The 19,676-nt window shown below is 39.9% G+C and overlaps 1 protein-coding gene across 5 annotated transcripts; it reads right to left on the bottom strand.

Annotated features, from left to right (window-relative positions):
* Positions 1-1,071: 1,071 nt before the first annotated feature.
* wt1a (WT1 transcription factor a) lies at positions 1,072-19,121 on the bottom strand. 5 transcript variants are annotated; one of them, XM_026311466.2, is made up of 9 exons: positions 18,120-19,121; positions 14,688-14,810; positions 13,515-13,617; positions 9,842-9,925; positions 5,152-5,251; positions 2,741-2,885; positions 2,315-2,404; positions 1,781-1,864; positions 1,072-1,448 (listed from the first exon to the last, which is right to left on the bottom strand). In XM_026311466.2, exons 1-9 carry the CDS (start codon positions 18,586-18,588, stop codon positions 1,327-1,329), a joined length of 1,320 nt encoding a protein of 439 aa, XP_026167251.1. In that variant the 5' UTR covers positions 18,589-19,121; the 3' UTR covers positions 1,072-1,326. The 5 variants fall into 5 exon arrangements, 4 of the variants coding, with proteins under 4 accessions (XP_026167251.1, XP_026167250.1, XP_026167254.1 ...); XM_026311465.2 differs by having other exon boundaries at positions 1,772-1,864; positions 18,120-19,120; XR_003295948.2 differs by having other exon boundaries at positions 1,393-1,448; positions 1,772-1,953; positions 1,997-2,404.
* Positions 19,122-19,676: the final 555 nt, after the last annotated feature.

Below are 19,676 nucleotides of genomic sequence, written 5' to 3'. Positions count from 1 at the left end.
TTAAAATCATTCCAGTGAAAACAATTTTTATCCATGAAGAGACAATAAATAAGCTGTCCCAGAGCAGCTCAGCGTAAGAGATATTTACAACAGCCTGAAAAAGTTTTGAGAAAGAAACAACTACTAGTGATAGTAGAAGACACTACATGATACAGTAGTTATAACATTTGAACGTCCAAACCTCTTGAAGTAAATGTACATCTTATTAGGTCTCTGCACATTTTGTATTTACATCTAAATGACAGGTTTTTATGCCAGCGGAAAAATGTTTCAGTGGTAAACAAAAACATCAGAAAATGTTTTTTTTTTGTTTTTTTTGTGGAAAACCTGGAAGATCTGAGGTGCTGACTGACTTGATAAAATAAAAATATTTCTTTACTGGAGAGGGCTGGTGATGCTCTGGATTTTTTTCATTGTCAAATAATGAAAAAAAACCAAACTGAGGATGATCGGGTCCTACTAATGTCAGTATTATCTATGTAGCAAATGCTTGACAGAGCTTATCCATCTGTCATAGAGCTCCTTTGTTCAATTGAGATTTATTTAGAATAAAACCAATATTGACCGTTAAGGTAGCATAAATACTCACTCTGCTGCCATGTGTACAGTCCCTAAACAGAAATTATTTAGCCTTTTAATAAATATGTATAAAGACCTAAAAAGTATGTTTGTGACCCGTTTAGTATTATTTACTGTATATATTCAGTAGGATGAAAATCATGCTTCAGACCAGAAACAGCCCTGTGTTGAAGAAAAATAAAAGGATACATCTGTGAGATGCCAAAATACTGTACAGCACCTTAAAATATTACAGAGAAGGATTTAACCAGGACTGTGAGGTAAACAGCAGAAATTTAAAATGATCTACCAGGAATGTGCGTCGTCATGAATTTGACTGGCCAACGCAGTACTTTACCAAAATGATGTTGGATTGCCTTGCAGCAGTAATGGAGTCAGATTCACATTTTTGGAAGACAACGATATATATATATATATATATATATATATATATATATATATACAGTATATATATATATATATATATATATATATATATATAATATATATATATTTTTTTTTTTCTGGAGCCTATGCTCTGTCAACATTGTGGTCTTATTCTTTCGAATGAGGGAGCTGCGTTTGTCACACATTGCTGGTTTTTTCATGGAACTTGTTGGCAATCGCAAAAATACAGAATTTTGCCAGACTTTAAACTCCACACCCTGAAAGTCAGTTTCCAGGAGATGCTGCATATAAGCGCATATATATCACAGATACCAGAATCTTTTATGACACATTAGCATTTTGCCTCCAGCTGGGATAGGTTCAGATGGCCAGCTGGAGCTTGGTGAGGTTCCTCTGGTGCATGTTGTGGTGTCGCACCAACTCATCGCTCCGGGCAAACTTCTTCTGACAGTTCGGCCACCGGCAATTAAAGGGCTTCTCACCTGAGACAGGTGGGATGGATGGACAGTGGGTGGATTGAAGAAGACATGGAAAAGGATGGTACAGTAATGACAGGAGGGGGAGAATTAGGGCAGGAGGGATTCAGAAGGAAACACATATTAGAATATTATGCTGTTCATAGGCCAAATGGGACGATTAAGTGAACTTCATACCGTAGAATATTTATGTAGTTCATTGTAACAAGCTACATACATGCTGATATTCAAACATTATGTTGTAAAAGTTCGTCACTTAATCCTTGCTATTGTATATATGTAAAGATCAAATGAATGAAGAAGAAATGGAAAAATAAAAGTTTACGCACTTGTTTTACCTGTATGAGTCCGGGTGTGTGTCTTAAGGTGGTCAGACCGAGAGAACTTTCTCTGACACGTCTCGCATTGGAAGGGTTTAACTCCTAAACACATGTACGGTATGCATGCACACACACATTCAGTACACAAACCCAAGTCCAATACACACATACAGAAAACACAGGTTCAACATCTCACACACACACACACACACACACACACACGCGCACACACACCCACACACACACACACACACACACACACACACACACACACACAGAGGGAGATAGAAAAATACAGTAGAGCAGAGGCTTGCAGGAAAGCCATTCCAAAGTTTAGCCAGCCCTTAGTAACGTCATCTGATGGGAGTTCATTGTAGTGCACCACTGTACACTGTATGCAAACTGTGCACCTCTAAAGACTGCATTGTCCACAAAATGGCTGTCATGCAAACAGCAGAGGAGAGCAAGTAGAGGGAGCAAAGAAAAAGAACTGAAAGGGGAAACAACTGAAAAATAAAGCCAGAGAGGCAGTTTGAGTAAAGCTCATCAAACCTGTATGTCTCCTCTGGTGCCTTTTGAGCTGGTCAGAGCGAGAAAACCTCCGACCACAGTCTGTGAACTCACACTGATAGGGTTTCTCCCCTGGACAAACACATGAGAAAGGACATGGAAAGTTACATAAATTTGAATTTTTTTAAATCACCGATTTATACCTGAACATACCACTGACAACACACACATACCCGTAGTAATTTATGAAGGTCTACTAGTGGTCTTTGTAGTCTACTACAAAGGAAATATCAGTAATATTTGTTCTCTTGAAGTGGAAGAGTTTGAGTGAACTAGGACTAAGTTGGTGACAGTAAAAATAATTGTGGGAAATGAGTCTTATTGTATGGAAACACTAACAATGCTCCTGTCCGTCGTTATGAGCTCTGACATTAAAGACTGACATTTTGCTCTTCCTGCCGGTTTCACCTGTGTGTTTGCGACTGTGCATCTGCAGATGAGAAAGCTTGAAGTAGCGTTTGTTGCATCCTGGGTAGGCGCACATGAACGGACGCTTCTCGCTGCTTTCTGAGCGCACGAGGGCTGGAGCGATGCTGGGCACACGCCTCACATCCTGGACACACACACACACACACACACACACACACACCAAACACATTTATTTAAAGCCAAACCACTCAAGGCAGAAGAATTAACAGAAACTCTCCCTGTATATCAGTAATTGAACCAGTAAAATGTAATTTAAAAAACAGGCAATTAAATCTGCCCTGTGTGAAACTAAGAGCATGTGAGCTGTCTGGCTCATGGGGATCATTATAATAAAATGGTCATATATTCATTAGATGGGAATTAGCAGTAAAATGACCCCAGACTGACTGCAGCCCACAGGGAGCTGTTAGTCACGCCTTTTAGACAGCCCCCTTTCCACAATGGCCCATTACAGCCCCACTGCTCACTGCAAACACTGCTGGAGAAGAATAACAGGAAACAACACATGGCTGCACAAGAAAATCTGGACTTTGTATTTTAGTTCAAGTGCATAGAAAATATTTTTTTCTATTTTTCATGCCCCCTCATGCCACTTGCCAGAATATAGGCTACGGTTAATAGCCATCTGCTTTTCATTTCCTCTGTGTTCGGCATAAAGCTCTAAGAGCCTCAGAGGTAATCTCAGTTTAATTAGTACTGTTAGCAGCTACTGATAAGTACATTACAACCATCACATATTGGAAGGACTGCATAGAGTGAAATATACTGATACCTTCAACCTAAAATCCCACATTATACTGAAGCAGGAAGTTAAAAATGAAGTGCCCTGATAAGCCCTGTCTCATTCTACAGCAAGTCAGGTGCTGCAGTTCACAGTACATGTTGCAGACATGTGCAACATGGGGTTCATTGTTGCTAAATAAACCTACACAATGAATTTCAAACTTGATTATTACCAATTAAAAATGCAGTATTTTTAGCTAGTGGTCAGTACTAAAGTTATAGTATGCTACTTTTTTATATTTTTACTTTCTAGTATTTTTTAGTCAAAATGCTCCAAAGTATGTGTTTTATGTTAAGAGGTTGCTTCAAGACTTCCAGACACACCACTCGGCCTTTGCCCCAGTGGCCATTTGAGGTATTACACTGAAAAACATGTAAGCTTTTTTTGACATGTGCCAGGCAAACAATTTTCAAATAGAAATTAAAATTCTAAATAAATGTTAAAGTAATAATTTGTAATTTGTAATTTGAATATTTTCCCGAATGTATTAATTATTATAATTTATAGTATAAATCATTATATTATAATCATATAATTGGCTACTCAGCTTTTAATTCTAATAAAAACCTTGGGGAAAAGGAGCCCAGTCTAATCCAGCATGTTCAGGAGTAATACTCTGTTTGCTAATTTGTGTTCTGCTTAATTGATCGGCTTCCTGTCTGTCATTATCTATTATATGATTCTGTGTGATCCTAAGATTTAGTTTTCAACAAGCTGTGTAAAAAAGTTTTAGTCTTAAACCATTACTAATGAAGAATGAAACTCTTTGGCTGTCAGCTCTATTTGCTTTGGCAGTGAATGGGAATCAGTGAAATATTTGTAATAAAAAATGCAGAACAAAGCACCACTTTTCTACTTAGTCTGTTATCTCTTAACAGATTTTAAATTATAGTCGAAAAGGCATAAAAGTGAGAGTTTGTTTATTCTCTTGTGCCGAGCCAGACCTCATTTCTGTGAAGAGAAGAAAAAAGACACAAAGAAATCGGAGGAACAGGGAGAATGATAAAACAGGCCCCAAAAAGAAAAAAGAAAAAGCTCTAAATGTTCTAGTGTGGAGTAAGAGCAGGCCTGGAGAATCTCTGCTCCCGGTCCTTTAGAGTCACTGACAGACAATAATTAAAATCGAATGATTTATTAACATGTTGATCCCTGCATGGAAACTGTATCTTTGCCTTGTGTAACCCTGTGTGTGTGAGTGTGTGTGTGTGTGTGTATCTCCACTGCTAATGGATTTTTGTGGAAAAAGATTCCTCTTGGCTTTTGGACCTGCCTTTTAAAAATCTCCTTGTGTGTGTGCGTTTGTTCATTTTCAACTCTGCTCCATATCAGTATTTCCTATTCATGTAGCCTGGTCATTGCGTCAGCCTCTCCACCACTCATATCTTTCAGTCCACTCACTCATTAAAAAAATATGTTAGCGACTTGTTATTGTCAATGTGTTTTTATTTTGACCTTATATCCTGAATTTGACTGTATACATATACAGTAAAGAAGGTGCATAAATTGCATGTGCAGACAAAAGACCTCATGCCTCATGATGGCGTCTTGACAAGGAATAAAGAAATAGCGTGTACAGATGTTTCAGCAGCAGCAGTGTGAGTCCTACCTGTATGCCCCTGAAGACTCCGTGAGTATGTATGCGGTACTGTGTGCTGCAGCTGTACACCATGGGTGTGCTGGGGTCACTGTCGTAACCTCCTGCATGGCTGCCAACACAGAAAAGCAGAGTGGTGATGACAGTGGCTGACTTATTCAGATTCTTAGAGCAAAAAACTGAATTCAATTAATTCAATGTAAGAAAACAACCATTGTTATACAGCTCTAAAATATCACATTTGGAAGGCTTGTTGCCACTAAATCATTCTCCAGTCACAAAAACACTCCCCGCACTTCAAAAAGGAAGCTTCCATGTTGATTGCTGCTGCATAGCATGAAGGTAGAGAAAAGAGAGCTGTCACGACAAGAGTATAATTTAATGCCACAAATGCATATGGTGCAACAAACACTGGTAGATGTACTGTACAGGAACTGCTGTTTGAGCGTACTGTCTACAGGTACAGCAGGGTCAGAAAGGTATAATTATTCAAACATGTTCACTGCACCACATATATCCCATAATGCAAAACACAGACCAGTCATTTATACACACAGAGTTGACTGTACACATGTACCTTGTGTTGATGTATGTTTTTTTTTTTCTTTTGTCAGAGCAGCATATATCCAGCTGAACCCTGTTGTGTGTGGGTGTGTGTTTTGTATGAGATACTTGGCTGGAGAAATCAGGCTTTGAACTCTTGGCACAACAAGCTGTGACAGAAAATTATCTGTCATATGTTCTGGAGAAGGTGTACAAATTAAAACTGATATCTCACTGCAGATATCATCTCTCAAATGTATAATTTCTTCTTGATCAGATAATTGATCATTTATCCTAATTAATCATGAGCTACTACAGAAACACAGTATAATGTATGACACAAATAACTTTCAGTGTTTTACTTTATGTTGACAAGCAGAACAAAACCTCCTCTGTGTGACACAGCTGCCAAGCGTTGCCCCTATCTTCTTAAGATAACACACAGAAACAGAAAGCGTTTGTCTATGAAATGTGTTATATTTCAGTCTGTCTAACTAAACCAGGAGTACGGGAGTTTGCATCCTGTGCTGCTGCACTGGGAATGTACTGTACACGGCTGAGTGATCACAAGGTGCTCTTTGTCTACCTTACTTTTCCCAAACACAGTAAGAGAGGCCTCAATATTATATTACGTCAGCAGCAGTAGACATATTGTTAATCATACCGTATGCTCTTTTTCTTAACTTCATTCATTCATCATCATTCATTTTGGTTATTTTAGTTTTTTGCAGCAGGTAACATAAACATACAAGTTGGGACTAACCCCATAGTGCAAACAAGACCAGCATAACTTCAGCATATTGAACTAATTGCAAATAATATAAAGAGTAAATGCAGATAAAAAATATAAATTTTAAATAAGCATCTTCAAGCTACTTTAAGTGCCTATTCTACACCTGTGAACACACAGGCTTTAAAACAACACTTTGTAGTTTTATGTAGACCTTAAAATTATTTCAGTGGTAGAACAACAACAACAAACTTAACCAGACTAATTCTACCACTGCTGCAGCCTGAGTGGGCTTGCGTTGGCTGCAACAGCACTATGCAACTTTAATGTTCGGGTAGGATCACTCAGCCCCGCCCATCTGCTGCGAGCAGAAGAGTGCCACCTGCACAGGTCTCGTGTTTTACTTGTGGCCTGGGTGGAGTTAGCCAACAGCTAACTATAAGACAAAACGATCCAACCTGGAATTCTCAAAGCCAACGCCAATGGCAGAGCCAGCAAAGAAACCAAAGAGGGTTTTGACAGAGGAAGCAATGAAAAGAAAGAGAGAGAGCAATCGGACACGAGCCTGAGCACGAATCAATATTCGCAGGTTCAGTCAGCTTAGTCAGCAAATTCACATGTATTGTGCTGCCCACTGGACAGCTTGTACAGCGACAGCACTTACAACACTGGTAACACACAATTGCGCTTCTTAACCAGATGGGGGAAACTGTGAGCAAAGGTTACATAGTGCATCTTTAAAATGTCCTTAAGGGCTCTCTCAAGACTTCACAGCCACAAAAATCTGTCAAACCTAAGGTGCCTGTTAAAAATAACATCAGGATTTTTGATAGTGGGCCCAATCTGGTTAGACAGGCTACCCAATTTTTAGTCCAACCCATAACATTGGACCAAAGATAATGATCTCTGTGGCACACAGTGCATACAGGGTTATAGCAAGGGGCAAGAGATGGGGCAATAGCACTTTTTCTGTTCTTACTCCTCAACTCACCTGATCTCCATATTATGTCAGTTATTGTTTTTTAAATCAAAATTATCAATGTATCCTTTTAATCAGGCATTTTGATTCTAGGTAGTTTGTGTATGACACACTGTGTTTTTGTTGATCTCTGGATGTCTTTTCTGTGTTTTGTCAATCCTTGGTGAGGAATCATCTCTGGTTGTATGGTGCTTACAGTACAGCACTTTGGGGTCACCTACAAAGTGGAAATGTGGTATTTAAATCAAATGACTTAAGATAAGTTAGGCTGAGTATAAGTTTTTCCAGTATGTCTGTTGTTTAGTGTTTCTTCCATAAGTGAGTTAAACAGAGTTTATTACCCCATAACTTTAAAAATATGACACAAAAGACAAGAGCAAGTACTTTTTTGATGATCAAACAAAATTGTTAATTATAATACTTTAAATATCTGTGATATTGTACTATAGGTGAGCAACAATAAGATTTATTAAACATAAAAAGAAATATATAAACCCACCTCTGAGGCAGGTGATGTCTAGCATTAATGTTGGAAATGGGCCTATCTGCTCTTCCTCCCTAACTCATCTCCCCTACACTTCCTCTTCCTCATCTCCTGCTCCTCGCCTCATTCCTCTTTATCGCCACTGACGCCCTCCTCCTTCTGTTGCTTTCTTTTCTGTCCCTCCTCATCCTTGCTACTCCCTCACACCTCTCCTCCCTTCTGCCGCTCCCCCTCCCCGACCGAGAAAGCACAGAGAGGCATATTGAGCTACAGAGAAACAAGGGTATTCTTCTTATGAAGAAGAAAATATAGTAATTTGTGGCACAGAAGACTTCACATGGGAATCACATGGTCTCTCACTCATTTACATACAATCACCAAGACCAAGAACCACAGCCTTAGACCACTGTACACAGCCACTCACACAGTCCACACACACCATTTGCAATGCAGCAACCCCCCCCCCCCCCCCCCCCCCCCCCCGCCAAAAAAGGACATTCCTTCTTCATGCACTTTCTGTCAGACACACACACACATTCATCTGTTAACTATGATAAATGCCTGTTGGCTGGGAGCAGAAAGGTATTTGTGATCCGACACAGGCACTGACCAGCATGCAGCTATGCGGGTCACAGTGACATACAGCGCAGCACATACTACTGAATGCTCTCAACTGAACCGTGGCTGCTGATACTTCAGTGATTACTATACATCACCTTATAATATACTTCTGCTCCATTTTGTAGGAGATAGAACAGAAAAAAGGATGCCTTGAGGTCTCATTGGAAGACTGTTTAAGAACAGGGTACCAAGAGTTTCTTTAATTAAAGGCCTAAACAACTTTTTAAAAAAAAAGATCTTCTGGTAACACTGAGCATTGCACATAATCCAGTGTATAAAACATTTTAGTAATTCAAAGATGGACACAGATGTTGTCTGTTGTCTCTGGTGTGCCTTATAGGTCGTCCATCTTTTTATCAAAACATCTATATCTTGGTCCACAGTAATGTATTTGAGCAAATACTGGCCAACACTGCCTTGGAGAAACATAACCACCATGTCTAGCACCAGTATCATTTTCATGTCCCCTTACACGATTAGCATCTTTGCCATGAGATGCATATTCTTGGTCCGCAGAGGTTAAGGCTGATGTACTTTGGTGACTTTGATCTTTCATGTTGTGAGATGTAATGAACATCTTAAGGGGCTATCTGTTTTTCTTTTTTTACAATCTCTCAATATGTTTTCTCCAGTTTTTATTTATCATTCTTCATATATTTATTTAACGTCTACTCTGATTACAGATTTTTTGGGGGCATCATTAGTAATACAGTTAGAAATACATGAATGAGCTTTGAGACTGACAAGGACTTTGGAGGAGTTAGTTGCCCAGTTTTCTGATGTTTATTATGTATATTTTGGAGTTTTATTTTCATTAATTATTCCTGTAATTGTCCATTTTCATCCTGAGCGAAGGCCACTAAACTTAACCAAAAGAAAAAAATCTTATCTTATTTTCAAAACATTATGTGATTTATGTTTTACAGTTTTTGTCTTTTTAAAAAACTACATTCACATTAATTCAGTAGCAGATGCAAATATAAATTTTCTTGGTTTAAAACAAAAAATGACTGTATGCAACAGGATATCTATCTGCAGGTATTTGATCAAAAATGATAATGGACCAAACTAATACGAGTAGTAGAAGAAGGGTGTGGGCTGCTTTTTTTGCACCTGTAACCACAGTGATACCACAGTGTACTGCCACACCCTGCTGCTTCATTACTAAACCACTGGAGATCAGGGGTGTGAAGTTGTTCAGACACTGAAGCTGCTACCGATGCTCCAAAATGGTCAGTCTTTAAATCGCTAGTCTCTAACATACTGTTTATGCTTCCCTCTGCCTTATACAACATAAGCTGGACTGACGTCTGCTGTTTAAAGAGAGCGATGGATGAGTTCCTACCTCTTTATGGTGGATGCCAGTGTATTGACAGGGTTCCACGTGACACACTCCAACTGAGAGGTCATTTGATATAAATTTTCTCCGCTGTGGGGGAAAGACTAAATGTAGAGAAAAATCCCATGAGCTGTGAAGTGGACTGTAATTTACCAGGACAGGGATGTTGCTTTTTGTTGTCCTCAATAGAAGTACACTGCTGTAAAAAGCCAACACACACATGGACACACACACACACAGTTGAAGGAGGAGCTGACACGTTAAAGAATGTTCCTCGAAGATTTCAAGAAAGCTAAGTTCTCCCGTAACATCCAACTTTCATTAACACAGCAGACTCCACAATCATTACTCACACCTGCCATTTAATTAAATACACTGCCACAAATATGCGCACACACACACACACAAACACACACACACACACACACACACACACGCATGCATGCATGCACGCACGCACGCACGCACACACACACACACACACACACACACTCAGATTTATAGTTCTCACCCCCTAATACCACAGCCCCTCTATCACACCACCTGTAGGCCTCCGGCAGTCTGGACAGGGCAGATGTGGTGCCTGGTACCCTGCTCATTACACAGCTATTATTTTCCTGTACAGCAGGGGCTCACAGCCAGTGGAGCACAAATAGTACTCCTGCTGAAATATTGTTGGAATGAAAGGAAAGCGTAAGATTTAAAGCAGTGATCCATGACATTTTCAAACAAATACGTGTGTGCTTTTCTAGTCTTGCTGAAGGATGGACCAAATCCCTGATTCAGCCTTAAGTACATGCATCCATTTCTGAAGGTCTACGTCCTAACATGCTGCCCTAAACAGCCAATGTGTTGTACAGTACATCATTCCTTGGGAACCTCTGGCTCATAGGACACCTGCCGGAGCAACAGCAAGTTCTCAAAAAACCTTTTGTCATCCAGTTTGAGCCTAACGGGTTTTTGTTATATTTGCCCAGGTTTTTGAGATATTTACCTTTGGTTCACTATGTCGCTTTAAAACTTTAGATAGTTCACAGAATCTTTAATCTTTATGGCTAAATATAGTACACGTTGACTTCCTTCACTACTAGCCCCCAGGTCAACCTGCCCTCCCAGGAGAAGTAACATTACGACAATTATATGGTCGACCCTTCGAAAACAGGATGTCCCACCTGTACCACCAGGATGTACTACCTGTATAACCTAATAGCCCTGTTTCGAGCTACAGTATATATATTTAGACATTACATAGTATGTTTAGAAATAACACTTTTGAGTATTAATGGAGTGATTAAATATTTCCTTGTGTTAATAATACTGTGTGTTTCTCCACTTAGTGTGTAAATACTTTCAGGCATCTCTTACTGTTTCTTGCTTTGATAAAACCCTGTGTGTGTATATGCACATGTGTGTGTGTGTATGTGTGTGTGTGTGTATGGATTAATAAGACTTCTGCATGCTTTCATTTCACAGTGTTCCAGTGGGCTGAGCAGAGTAAATACAGTCCTGTTGGTACCAGGCTGCAAGATTAGACAACTGACTAAACTCATGTAGGCCTCCCCAACCATGTGTGTTATTGTGCCTGTACTGTGTGTGTGTGTGTGTGTGTGTGTGTGTGTGTGTGTGTTGAGCAGATAACAGTTGTGTTTATGACAGTTGTTTATGGCGAAGTAGGCCCTCAGACTGAGACTTTCAGTCCACCCCACATCTCCCTCTGTCTCTGAACTGAAACATTAGTATCCATCCATGCTGTGGTATTTGCAGAGGATTCCTTCATTCGATAGAAAACACAGAATCACAGGCATGTGAAGAATGTTTGATTTAGAAACATAACCAGTAAACAGTTCGGAGCACATACACCAAAACAGTGTACCCCTTTAACTTGTCTAGTTTATTAAATTTGGAGCGGGTTTATTAAAATTTGATTTATGTTTCTCAGATTTTTGGCAGACGCTTCTGTGACGTACAAATGAGGTGCAGTTTTTTTCAACGCAGTGAAAGAGAAAGAAGAAATATGATTTCAAGCGATTTTTGTAGAATGGACGAAGTCCAGCAAGTCACTCCACCATCATGGAGTCACAGAGTTCAGACTGAAAGAGATGGCAGGACAGGTCATAGTGAATAGTAATTTAAGGCTCAGACACCGGAAGTCAGGAAGACGGGGGCTGTGTGAGTGGCGATTCTGCAATGAGCTGTCTGTGGCTGGGAATTTCAATAAGGTCATGATTTTTTTTTTTTTTTTTAAATGGAAATTATGTAGAAATTGGGCAATACTTTTTGGGAATTTTTCATTGCAGTGTATGGGAGGATCTGGGAGGATAGGACGGATAAAAGGTTAAGACGTGGTGTGGTTGGAGGTGAACTGGTCAGAAAGGTTTTTGTGAGGCAGAAACATTTTTGGACTCGCACTATTAACGGTGTATGTGCATGTATGTGTGTCTGAATGGTTGAACAGTTTGTAATGGTAATGACATTTCCTACTATGACAAGTTAAATTGTTTGCTGTAAAAAAAAGCCTTCAATTAAATGATACAAACACTGTCCAAAGAGCAAAAATACCCAGTTCCACATAAGTGGCAAGAAAACAGTGACCCATGGAGTTGCTTGATGAATCAGTGCGTAGATTGCCAGAAAAAGAAAGGTTAGTTACAGATGTGGCTTTCTCTCAGCAGACGCCAATTGTGTCGCATTCCAGTCATTTATCGACTGGAGCAAATTACAGACCACTTTTTAAAAACAGCTTAATGCAATTCACCAAAATGAGAAACGGTCTTTTACTTTATTTTCTGATCATCAGGTGGAATGACTCTAATTTAGCTCTTTGATTAGGCTGAAGTAAAACATTTTTCAAATCTCGCTGAAGACTGCTGATGGAGACGGGGAGATTTATTGTATTTAAAAATCCTCTCATATATTGGTACATTTTGGCCTCTCAGTTGTGTAACTGTCACTGATTGAATTTGGGTATATTTGGCTAAAACATATATAGAAAATAATTTTAGAACTTGGTTGCTTCTCTTTCAGACTATAATGTTTGGAAGCTAGATTTCCATAGCTGCACCAGAATAGTAATCTTTAGTAAAACTGCAAAAATATTAAAGACTAATCTGTACTTAGAGCCAGTATACCTTCGTCCTAATTTCTGAGCATACACACAAAAAAGGCATATATTCTCTAGGCCTGTCATCTGTCCTAAAAGAGAATTAAAAAAAAGCATTACCCAAATACCCAAAATATTCTTCCAGTGTTTTCTGATCAACCCACTTTCCTTCAGGACTTCCTGCCACTGTTATATTTACTTCCTTCAGTGGCACCATGACTTTCATAGGTGTATTGGAAAATTACTAATCACCATATAACACTTCACGACAGAGTCACCATGACAAGTGGAATGACCAGAACCCACCCAGAGGAAGGAGAACCAAACCAGAGAGGAAGCTGCAGTGGCAGACAGACCTGTCCTGAAGGTGAACATCCTGTGCAAAATGGCATCCTGCTCCCTTTCACCTTATTACTGCTGTTTGACATGGAACAGCCAACAATGGTTTCTGAGCAATTTCCATTTTTGCTTGTTTCTGTTTGTTCATTTGTTTTAAAAATAGATCATAAAGTAAGCATGTCATGCATGTGCAAGGCCTGTGGGTAAATGTGTGTGTATGCATGTGTGTGTCTGTGTTACCTGTTGTATGGGTTTCTCAGCAGCAGAGCCTGACTGCCTGTGCAGCTGTCTGAAGGCGTGTGGCATCCATAGACAGGAGGAGGTACAGCATATTGCTGCTCACCTATAGTCCACAGACACACACACACACAATCACATAACTTACATCCAAATGCATTGATACCTCAGTATGTACCCAGAAGGTCTGAATATGAAGTTAAACTCATCCAGGACTCACTCTGAAATGATGCTGAATGTAAAATTTTTCCAAATCTCGTCTCTTTTAAACTCTGACCTCTCTGATTTGCTGCACTCTTTCCCTGTTTCATGTACAAATTTGACCCTGTGCTTCATTCTTTTCTCTCTAAGTTCTCCAGCAGTGTACTGAATGGCTCCCTCGACATTTTTCTGCATTCCAACATCCCTCTCAGCTCCCATTGTCCCAGTTGTCTTTGCCGTAAAAATCGTAAGAAATTTACAATCGGCGGTTTCATAAAATATGCACACTATGTATGTTTACCAATAACATGCGCAGAGGTGGGATTAAAAGGATAGGTGGGTGGATGAAATAAGGGGGGAAACGAGGGAGTTTGTAAATCAGGATGTGGCTGATTTATACCTCTGACAGGCGAGGTCACTGTGGAGACGTCAGAATAAGGGACAAGACACTCCCTAGGTGAGCGCCACAGACCTGCCATGCAGACACAGCTGTCCTCTTACACTGTGGATTTTAATTCATATAAAGATCTGCTTTTCTTCTTCTCAAAAGAAAGTTGTTTTCAAATACTTCTTTAATTATTTTGAGTAAACTTATATAGGGTAGGACTTTCATTGAAACTTATGTGTTACATACGTTTAGTCGGCTTGGAGGGACCATTAGTCAAAATTGGCTTTAATCTGTTTTACTATTTCAAATGTTATTATGCTGTAGAAAATATACTGTAGGAGAAATAATGAAGTTCTTACAACTTTTCTGTTACATATTTTGCTGACAAGCTTGAAAACATTAAACCTTTTTTTCTCAGCTTCACTGCTTCTACAGTCACTAGAAGCAAAATAAGTCAACAGGTTTATGTGGAGAGACAAAAATCAGCCCACATATCCATAAACTCCTTTCATTTGTATGAAGATAGATGTGTGTCATATACATTCAGTGCTGTTATACACAGACACACACAGTACACACACACTGACCCAGAGTATTCTGTTGAGTTAGAGCGTCTTCATGTTTGAAGGAGTGGTTGGAGAACTGTGAGCTGTGGTGCGTAGGAGTGTGACCGTAATTACCGGCTCCATCGAATGCGACCGTGCTGTAACCTGCAACACAAAAATACACACAGTCACAGCACACGTTAATGTGTAGGAAAGCTACTTTTAAATGTAACCCACCAGAAATCACAAATTACTTCCGTAACACACAAATGAATACTAACTTGTGTCAGTGTCAGCTGCTAACTATTAAATTGTTCAAAACAGATATTTGTCTCCTTGTTTTGTAAAGATTGCAATATCTGTATGTTTTTTAAAATTAATTATTTGCTTTAAATCTGTTCCTGATTACAGCAGAACAAAAGCTCTGTGTTGAGATTCTGTTCAAGTGAAGGAATCACAATCGCAAGTTTTGTGTTGCTCAGAAAATCTAAAAAATATGTTGCATTTTACTCACATGTCCTTTTCGCCATTGGATCATCAGTTGACAGTTTTAGAGATATTTTATATTGATTATCAAAATGAGACGTTATTCAAATTCCAACCTACAAGAATTTGTAAACTTTTTATTCCTAGATTTTTGTATTGATTTGATGTGCCACAGACATGTTCATGCACACCCGTTAACACACAGTCCTATGAAAGTATCACAGGGGAGACTAGATCTGTCCTGACACCCTAAACCAGACCTGACTCATGACTTAGGCTGACCTAAAGGGCACATCACACACTCATAAATCACCCACATGCATGGACACACACACACCATCTCTCACTCTCACATACATGCTTCATTAATTAAAATGCAGCACTTTCACTGACTTTAGTCTGTGAATCGGTGGGTGAGGAGGACTCATTAAATCTCTCCATTTATCTTCCACTCACCCCTGTCTGACTCTGCTCTCTCTCCCTGTGTGTGTGTCTGTAGGGTGATACTTTTGTTGCCTTGAAGTCCAGCACTGAGGTGACAAGTGATGAGGTCAATTTATATTCAACTGGAAAACCCAGAGTCGGGAAAATCCCCAAATACCTCTTTCTTAAATACTGCTTCACAATGAAGTTCAGTGCTGTTAATATTAAGAGAATTTTCATTTCAGTTTAAGGAAATCTCCGGTTTATAACTTACATTGCCTCAAACTTAATTTATTTTTAGTGTATTTATGGTCGTACAACATGCCTTTCATACACTTTTGCCGTCTTTTCAATTTCAAATATTATCTCTAAGCTTGAGCCTTACTGAGGTTATCATGTGGTGCTGCAACAGTTTACGCGATATCTTTACAGATGGAGCAGAGTAGATGCACGTCTCCAATAGGAAAATGAAATCCCTCCTGGAGCGAGTTTAATGTTGTGTGATGGTCTCTGTGTGACCCCACTGTGCTATCAGCTCTACTGTGTGACCCGAGTCCTGCTGTTAGTTTGTTTGTCTGTGCTCGTTCAGCCACAGCGGGGAGGGGGGACAGATACAACAGGTTAGAGGTCAGCTTCGCTCTTTGATTATAATGTTATTCCTAAATGATCTGCTTGATAAGCATGTTATTACTAATTAATCTGTTGGGTAACCACTAACAGATTCACTGTCCTGCATGGAAAGCACCAGTGATTGGACCCATTTGTAAGAGCCCAGCTGCTGAAGGTGTTCGATACAGTGTGCTCACCGGTGACCTTTAACGCATTTCAGCTGGTTTCTTGTGGTTTTGTGTCACCTGTTATTTAGCAAAGCCTTAACTTACATTTTAAAGAAATTGTGAAATGCAATGCAGATGCATTAATCACGAGTCAAAAACAGCAAAGAATGTGCTTTTAATTTAGATAAATTCGTTTTTCTATATAAGTAGAGAGGAACCGAAATCGATGCAATAGAATTAATCTGAAGTCATTCTAAAATCTATTTATGTATTAGCAATTTACTTTTTGCATATTTTATTTATTATACATATAATGACATATAGTTGTAAAATACATTGTTTTTATAGACTAAAATTACATCTATGGGATACAAATGTCAAATAAAAAATATGTGATCACCATGATGCATTTCCTTCATTTTATCAATATATTATAGAGAATTTATTTCTTCAGACAACTGCACAGAACGACTAGCAAATCTGTGCAAATTTTAGCTGTTGTGTCTTATTTTGTCTGACATTAGTGATGGAGTAGTTGCATGTTTAATACATTTTCATTAACAGTAAACCTGTCAAGTTTTCCTTCACTTTAAAAGCCTGGAATTTATCAAATTTAACAGTGTCTATGTTTGGAATAACAAGCATTAAATATCTGGACTCTATGCAGGTAAATCTTTGGTTTAACTATTAAATCCTGAAAATACCATATTAAAAACAAACACAACATCACAAGAATAAGGATACCAAAATAGAATACACAGAAATTAGTTGTTATAGAGCTCAAAAGCAACAGAGTGAGTATTTTAAAACAGAGTGAGACAGTTTAAAGTCAAAACAAGTTTTAAGCCCGACTAGTACAATGCCGCAAGCACCAATATCTTTGGCCTAAATCTGAATTCTTGTTTTACAAGTGCTGTTAGAAATCTTAGCTCTTCACATGTACAGTGTACAGCATTATCCAGGATCAAAATTGAATTGTATTGTATTTTGTGTACTTGTATGGGCTCATTTGAGATACCACATACATAGAGTACAGCATTAAACAGTAAATTTGACTCTGGGCCAGGGAGCATGTACAGCACAGTTATCATTCTGCCATCATCCTGTAACTTTAATATAAATAGGGAAAATTTTACGGACATCCACTAATTTCATTAATTTATTAACGAATTGATGCTTGAGTCTTTGCAGCCTTCTAATATTGTTTTTCTATCAAAACTCGTTATGTAAAAGTTGGATTACATTTCTTTACTAGTACCCAGATGTCTCAATGCTTTGTCAATGTCATTTCTAAATAGAACGTATGTGCTTTTCAATTGTTATCTAGTTGTTTATCACATAGTCTATGACATGGTGCAAAGTCAGAGTGAACTAAGGCCTCCAGGCACTCACAGCAACACATCAGCCAATCTCGACCACAGCTCAGTTATAAAGGTGTAATACTGCTGAGAAACGCTTCAGATTTACATCAGATGGTACATTCACAGGTAAACTTATGTCAACTAAAAGTTGATAACAATTTACAGCAGCTCTGCATGCTGTTATAGATTCATGACAAATGACGACTTGCTTCAACGTGTCATTTTGTTTGCCTGTTACAGAAAACTGAACTTTATGGACACAAGTGACACTGAAAGATCTGAATGAAGCAAAAACAGTGCAGACAAAACTTTTCTCAGGGTGAAAGTGGCTCTGAAGCAGGTGATGACACATTGTGACAAACTGACCTCTAACTTACTTGACATCCAGACAAGAAACACACACGCCCATCTCTCTCGTCTGCCCCTACCTGTCTGGTTGCGTGCTGCTGGCTGTGTGTCCATGCAGTTGGTCAGGTACGGCGTGTTGCTGAACATCCTGCTGGGGGGCTGGTGGTGGTGTGGGGCAGTCACAGAGCCTGGCTGGCTGGGTGGTGGTGGCTGTGGAGGTGGGGGCGCCCCGAACGCTGCCCCATACCTACAGGCCCCCGTGCCTGTAAATTGTCCCGAGAAGTGGACGGTGAACGCGCTGAGACCACAGTGGGGGTCTGTGTCGTGGTGGTGGGGGTCACCTGTGGCCCCCCAGCCAGGCTCCTGCTTGATGAAGGAGTGTGGCCCCAGGGAGGTGTGGGGAGCAGCCAGGGAGGAGTAAGGTGAGGCCGCGGTGTGGAAGTCCAGGACAGGAGCCCACTGAGGGGCAGTGCTGACAGGCAGCGCCGGGCAGCTGGGGCTTGGGCCCGCCGGCAGCAGGGAGTTAAGGTCGCGTACGTCTGAACCCATTGTGGTCCAGGGAAAAAAAGGAGGAGATGAAAACGATATTTTTAAATCTGATGTGTCTCCCTGCACCTTTCTACCTGTCTACCTCCCTGCCTTTGACTCACCCAAACCCAGCAACAACCACTAACCCTTAAATCCTTGACAATCTAAAGAGATTTTCTCTCACTTTAAGCCAGTCGTCTTCTCTTTCACAAGGCTTCTTGGATTAAATCGTTTGCGACACCCCACAGCCGGTCTGGAAACTCCTTAAGTCCGAGAGAAGTTCATGGCGACACAGAAATGTCACAGCGGTCAACTTTTCTCAGCAGTGGCAAAGGAGAAGAAACAGAGAGAAATGAACCACAATGATGAGCTGTGATCTTCAGTTTCTGCCCACAACAGCAGTGAAAGACTGTTTGGCTCAGAGAGATGGAGTCCATTCAAGGAGGGCTGAGGTTTCGGCTCAGAGCGTTCTCTGTGAATGGAGAAAGACGAGTGGAGGAGTGAGGAGGAGTAGCCCTCTTTTCCCTCCATGCTCTCAGCCTGTGTGTGTGTGTGTGCGTGTGTGTGTGTCTGTGTGTGTGTGTATGGAGGATAGGGGGGTGGAGTCAGGAGGTGATGAGGGACAGGAGCCCTCTGACTTCATTCATTTACTGTATGCTGAACAGTACACACACACACACACACACACACACGAAAATAACAATTCCAATTGTAATTCTGACATTTAGGATATCAGGGAAAAATCAGATGCTCATGTCATTTTGCTTATTTTGTTGTCCCCCTGAAAAACTCCATTGTTTCATTAGACTTTTAGAGCTTTAAATCTGCTTTGTTGCTAAAAGAGACTGATACTTTTTACCCAGTGTTTCTTTTTCAGTGTCAGACAGGCCATTTGTGTACAAAGCCCAATGTAGACCTGTTATTATTTTTAATCACTATTTTTAAGACGTTTGTGCTCGATAAGGAATTTAAACATTTAGATTCACCGTTTAAACCCTGAGACTCACCTGGACGGAGGCGGCAGAGACAGCGGGCCCGGCCTGACGCGGGTCTGAAGGGGAGTGAAATTAAATTATTCTCCACCAAAAATATTATAAAATATCGTCGTT

Source organism: Mastacembelus armatus, chromosome 6 (assembly GCF_900324485.2).
Source record: "Mastacembelus armatus chromosome 6, fMasArm1.2, whole genome shotgun sequence".
In the NCBI taxonomy this organism is placed as follows: domain Eukaryota; kingdom Metazoa; phylum Chordata; class Actinopteri; order Synbranchiformes; family Mastacembelidae; genus Mastacembelus; species Mastacembelus armatus.
Note: the sequence above shows the minus strand (reverse complement) of the source record. Positions and strands in the feature narration are given on the sequence as shown.

Excerpts from the sequence above, each read along its gene's own strand:
- wt1a (XM_026311465.2), bottom strand. The coding sequence starts at position 18,588 with ATGGGTTCAGACGTACGCGACCTTAACTCCCTGCTGCCGGCGGGCCCA. Across the intron at positions 14,811-18,119 it reads AGCAGCACGCAACCAGACAG|GTTACAGCACGGTCGCATTC; the intron begins GTAGGGGCAGAC and ends TTTGTGTTGCAG. Across the intron at positions 9,926-13,514 it reads CTGAGAAACCCATACAACAG|CGGAGAAAATTTATATCAAA; the intron begins GTAACACAGACA and ends TTTCCCCCACAG.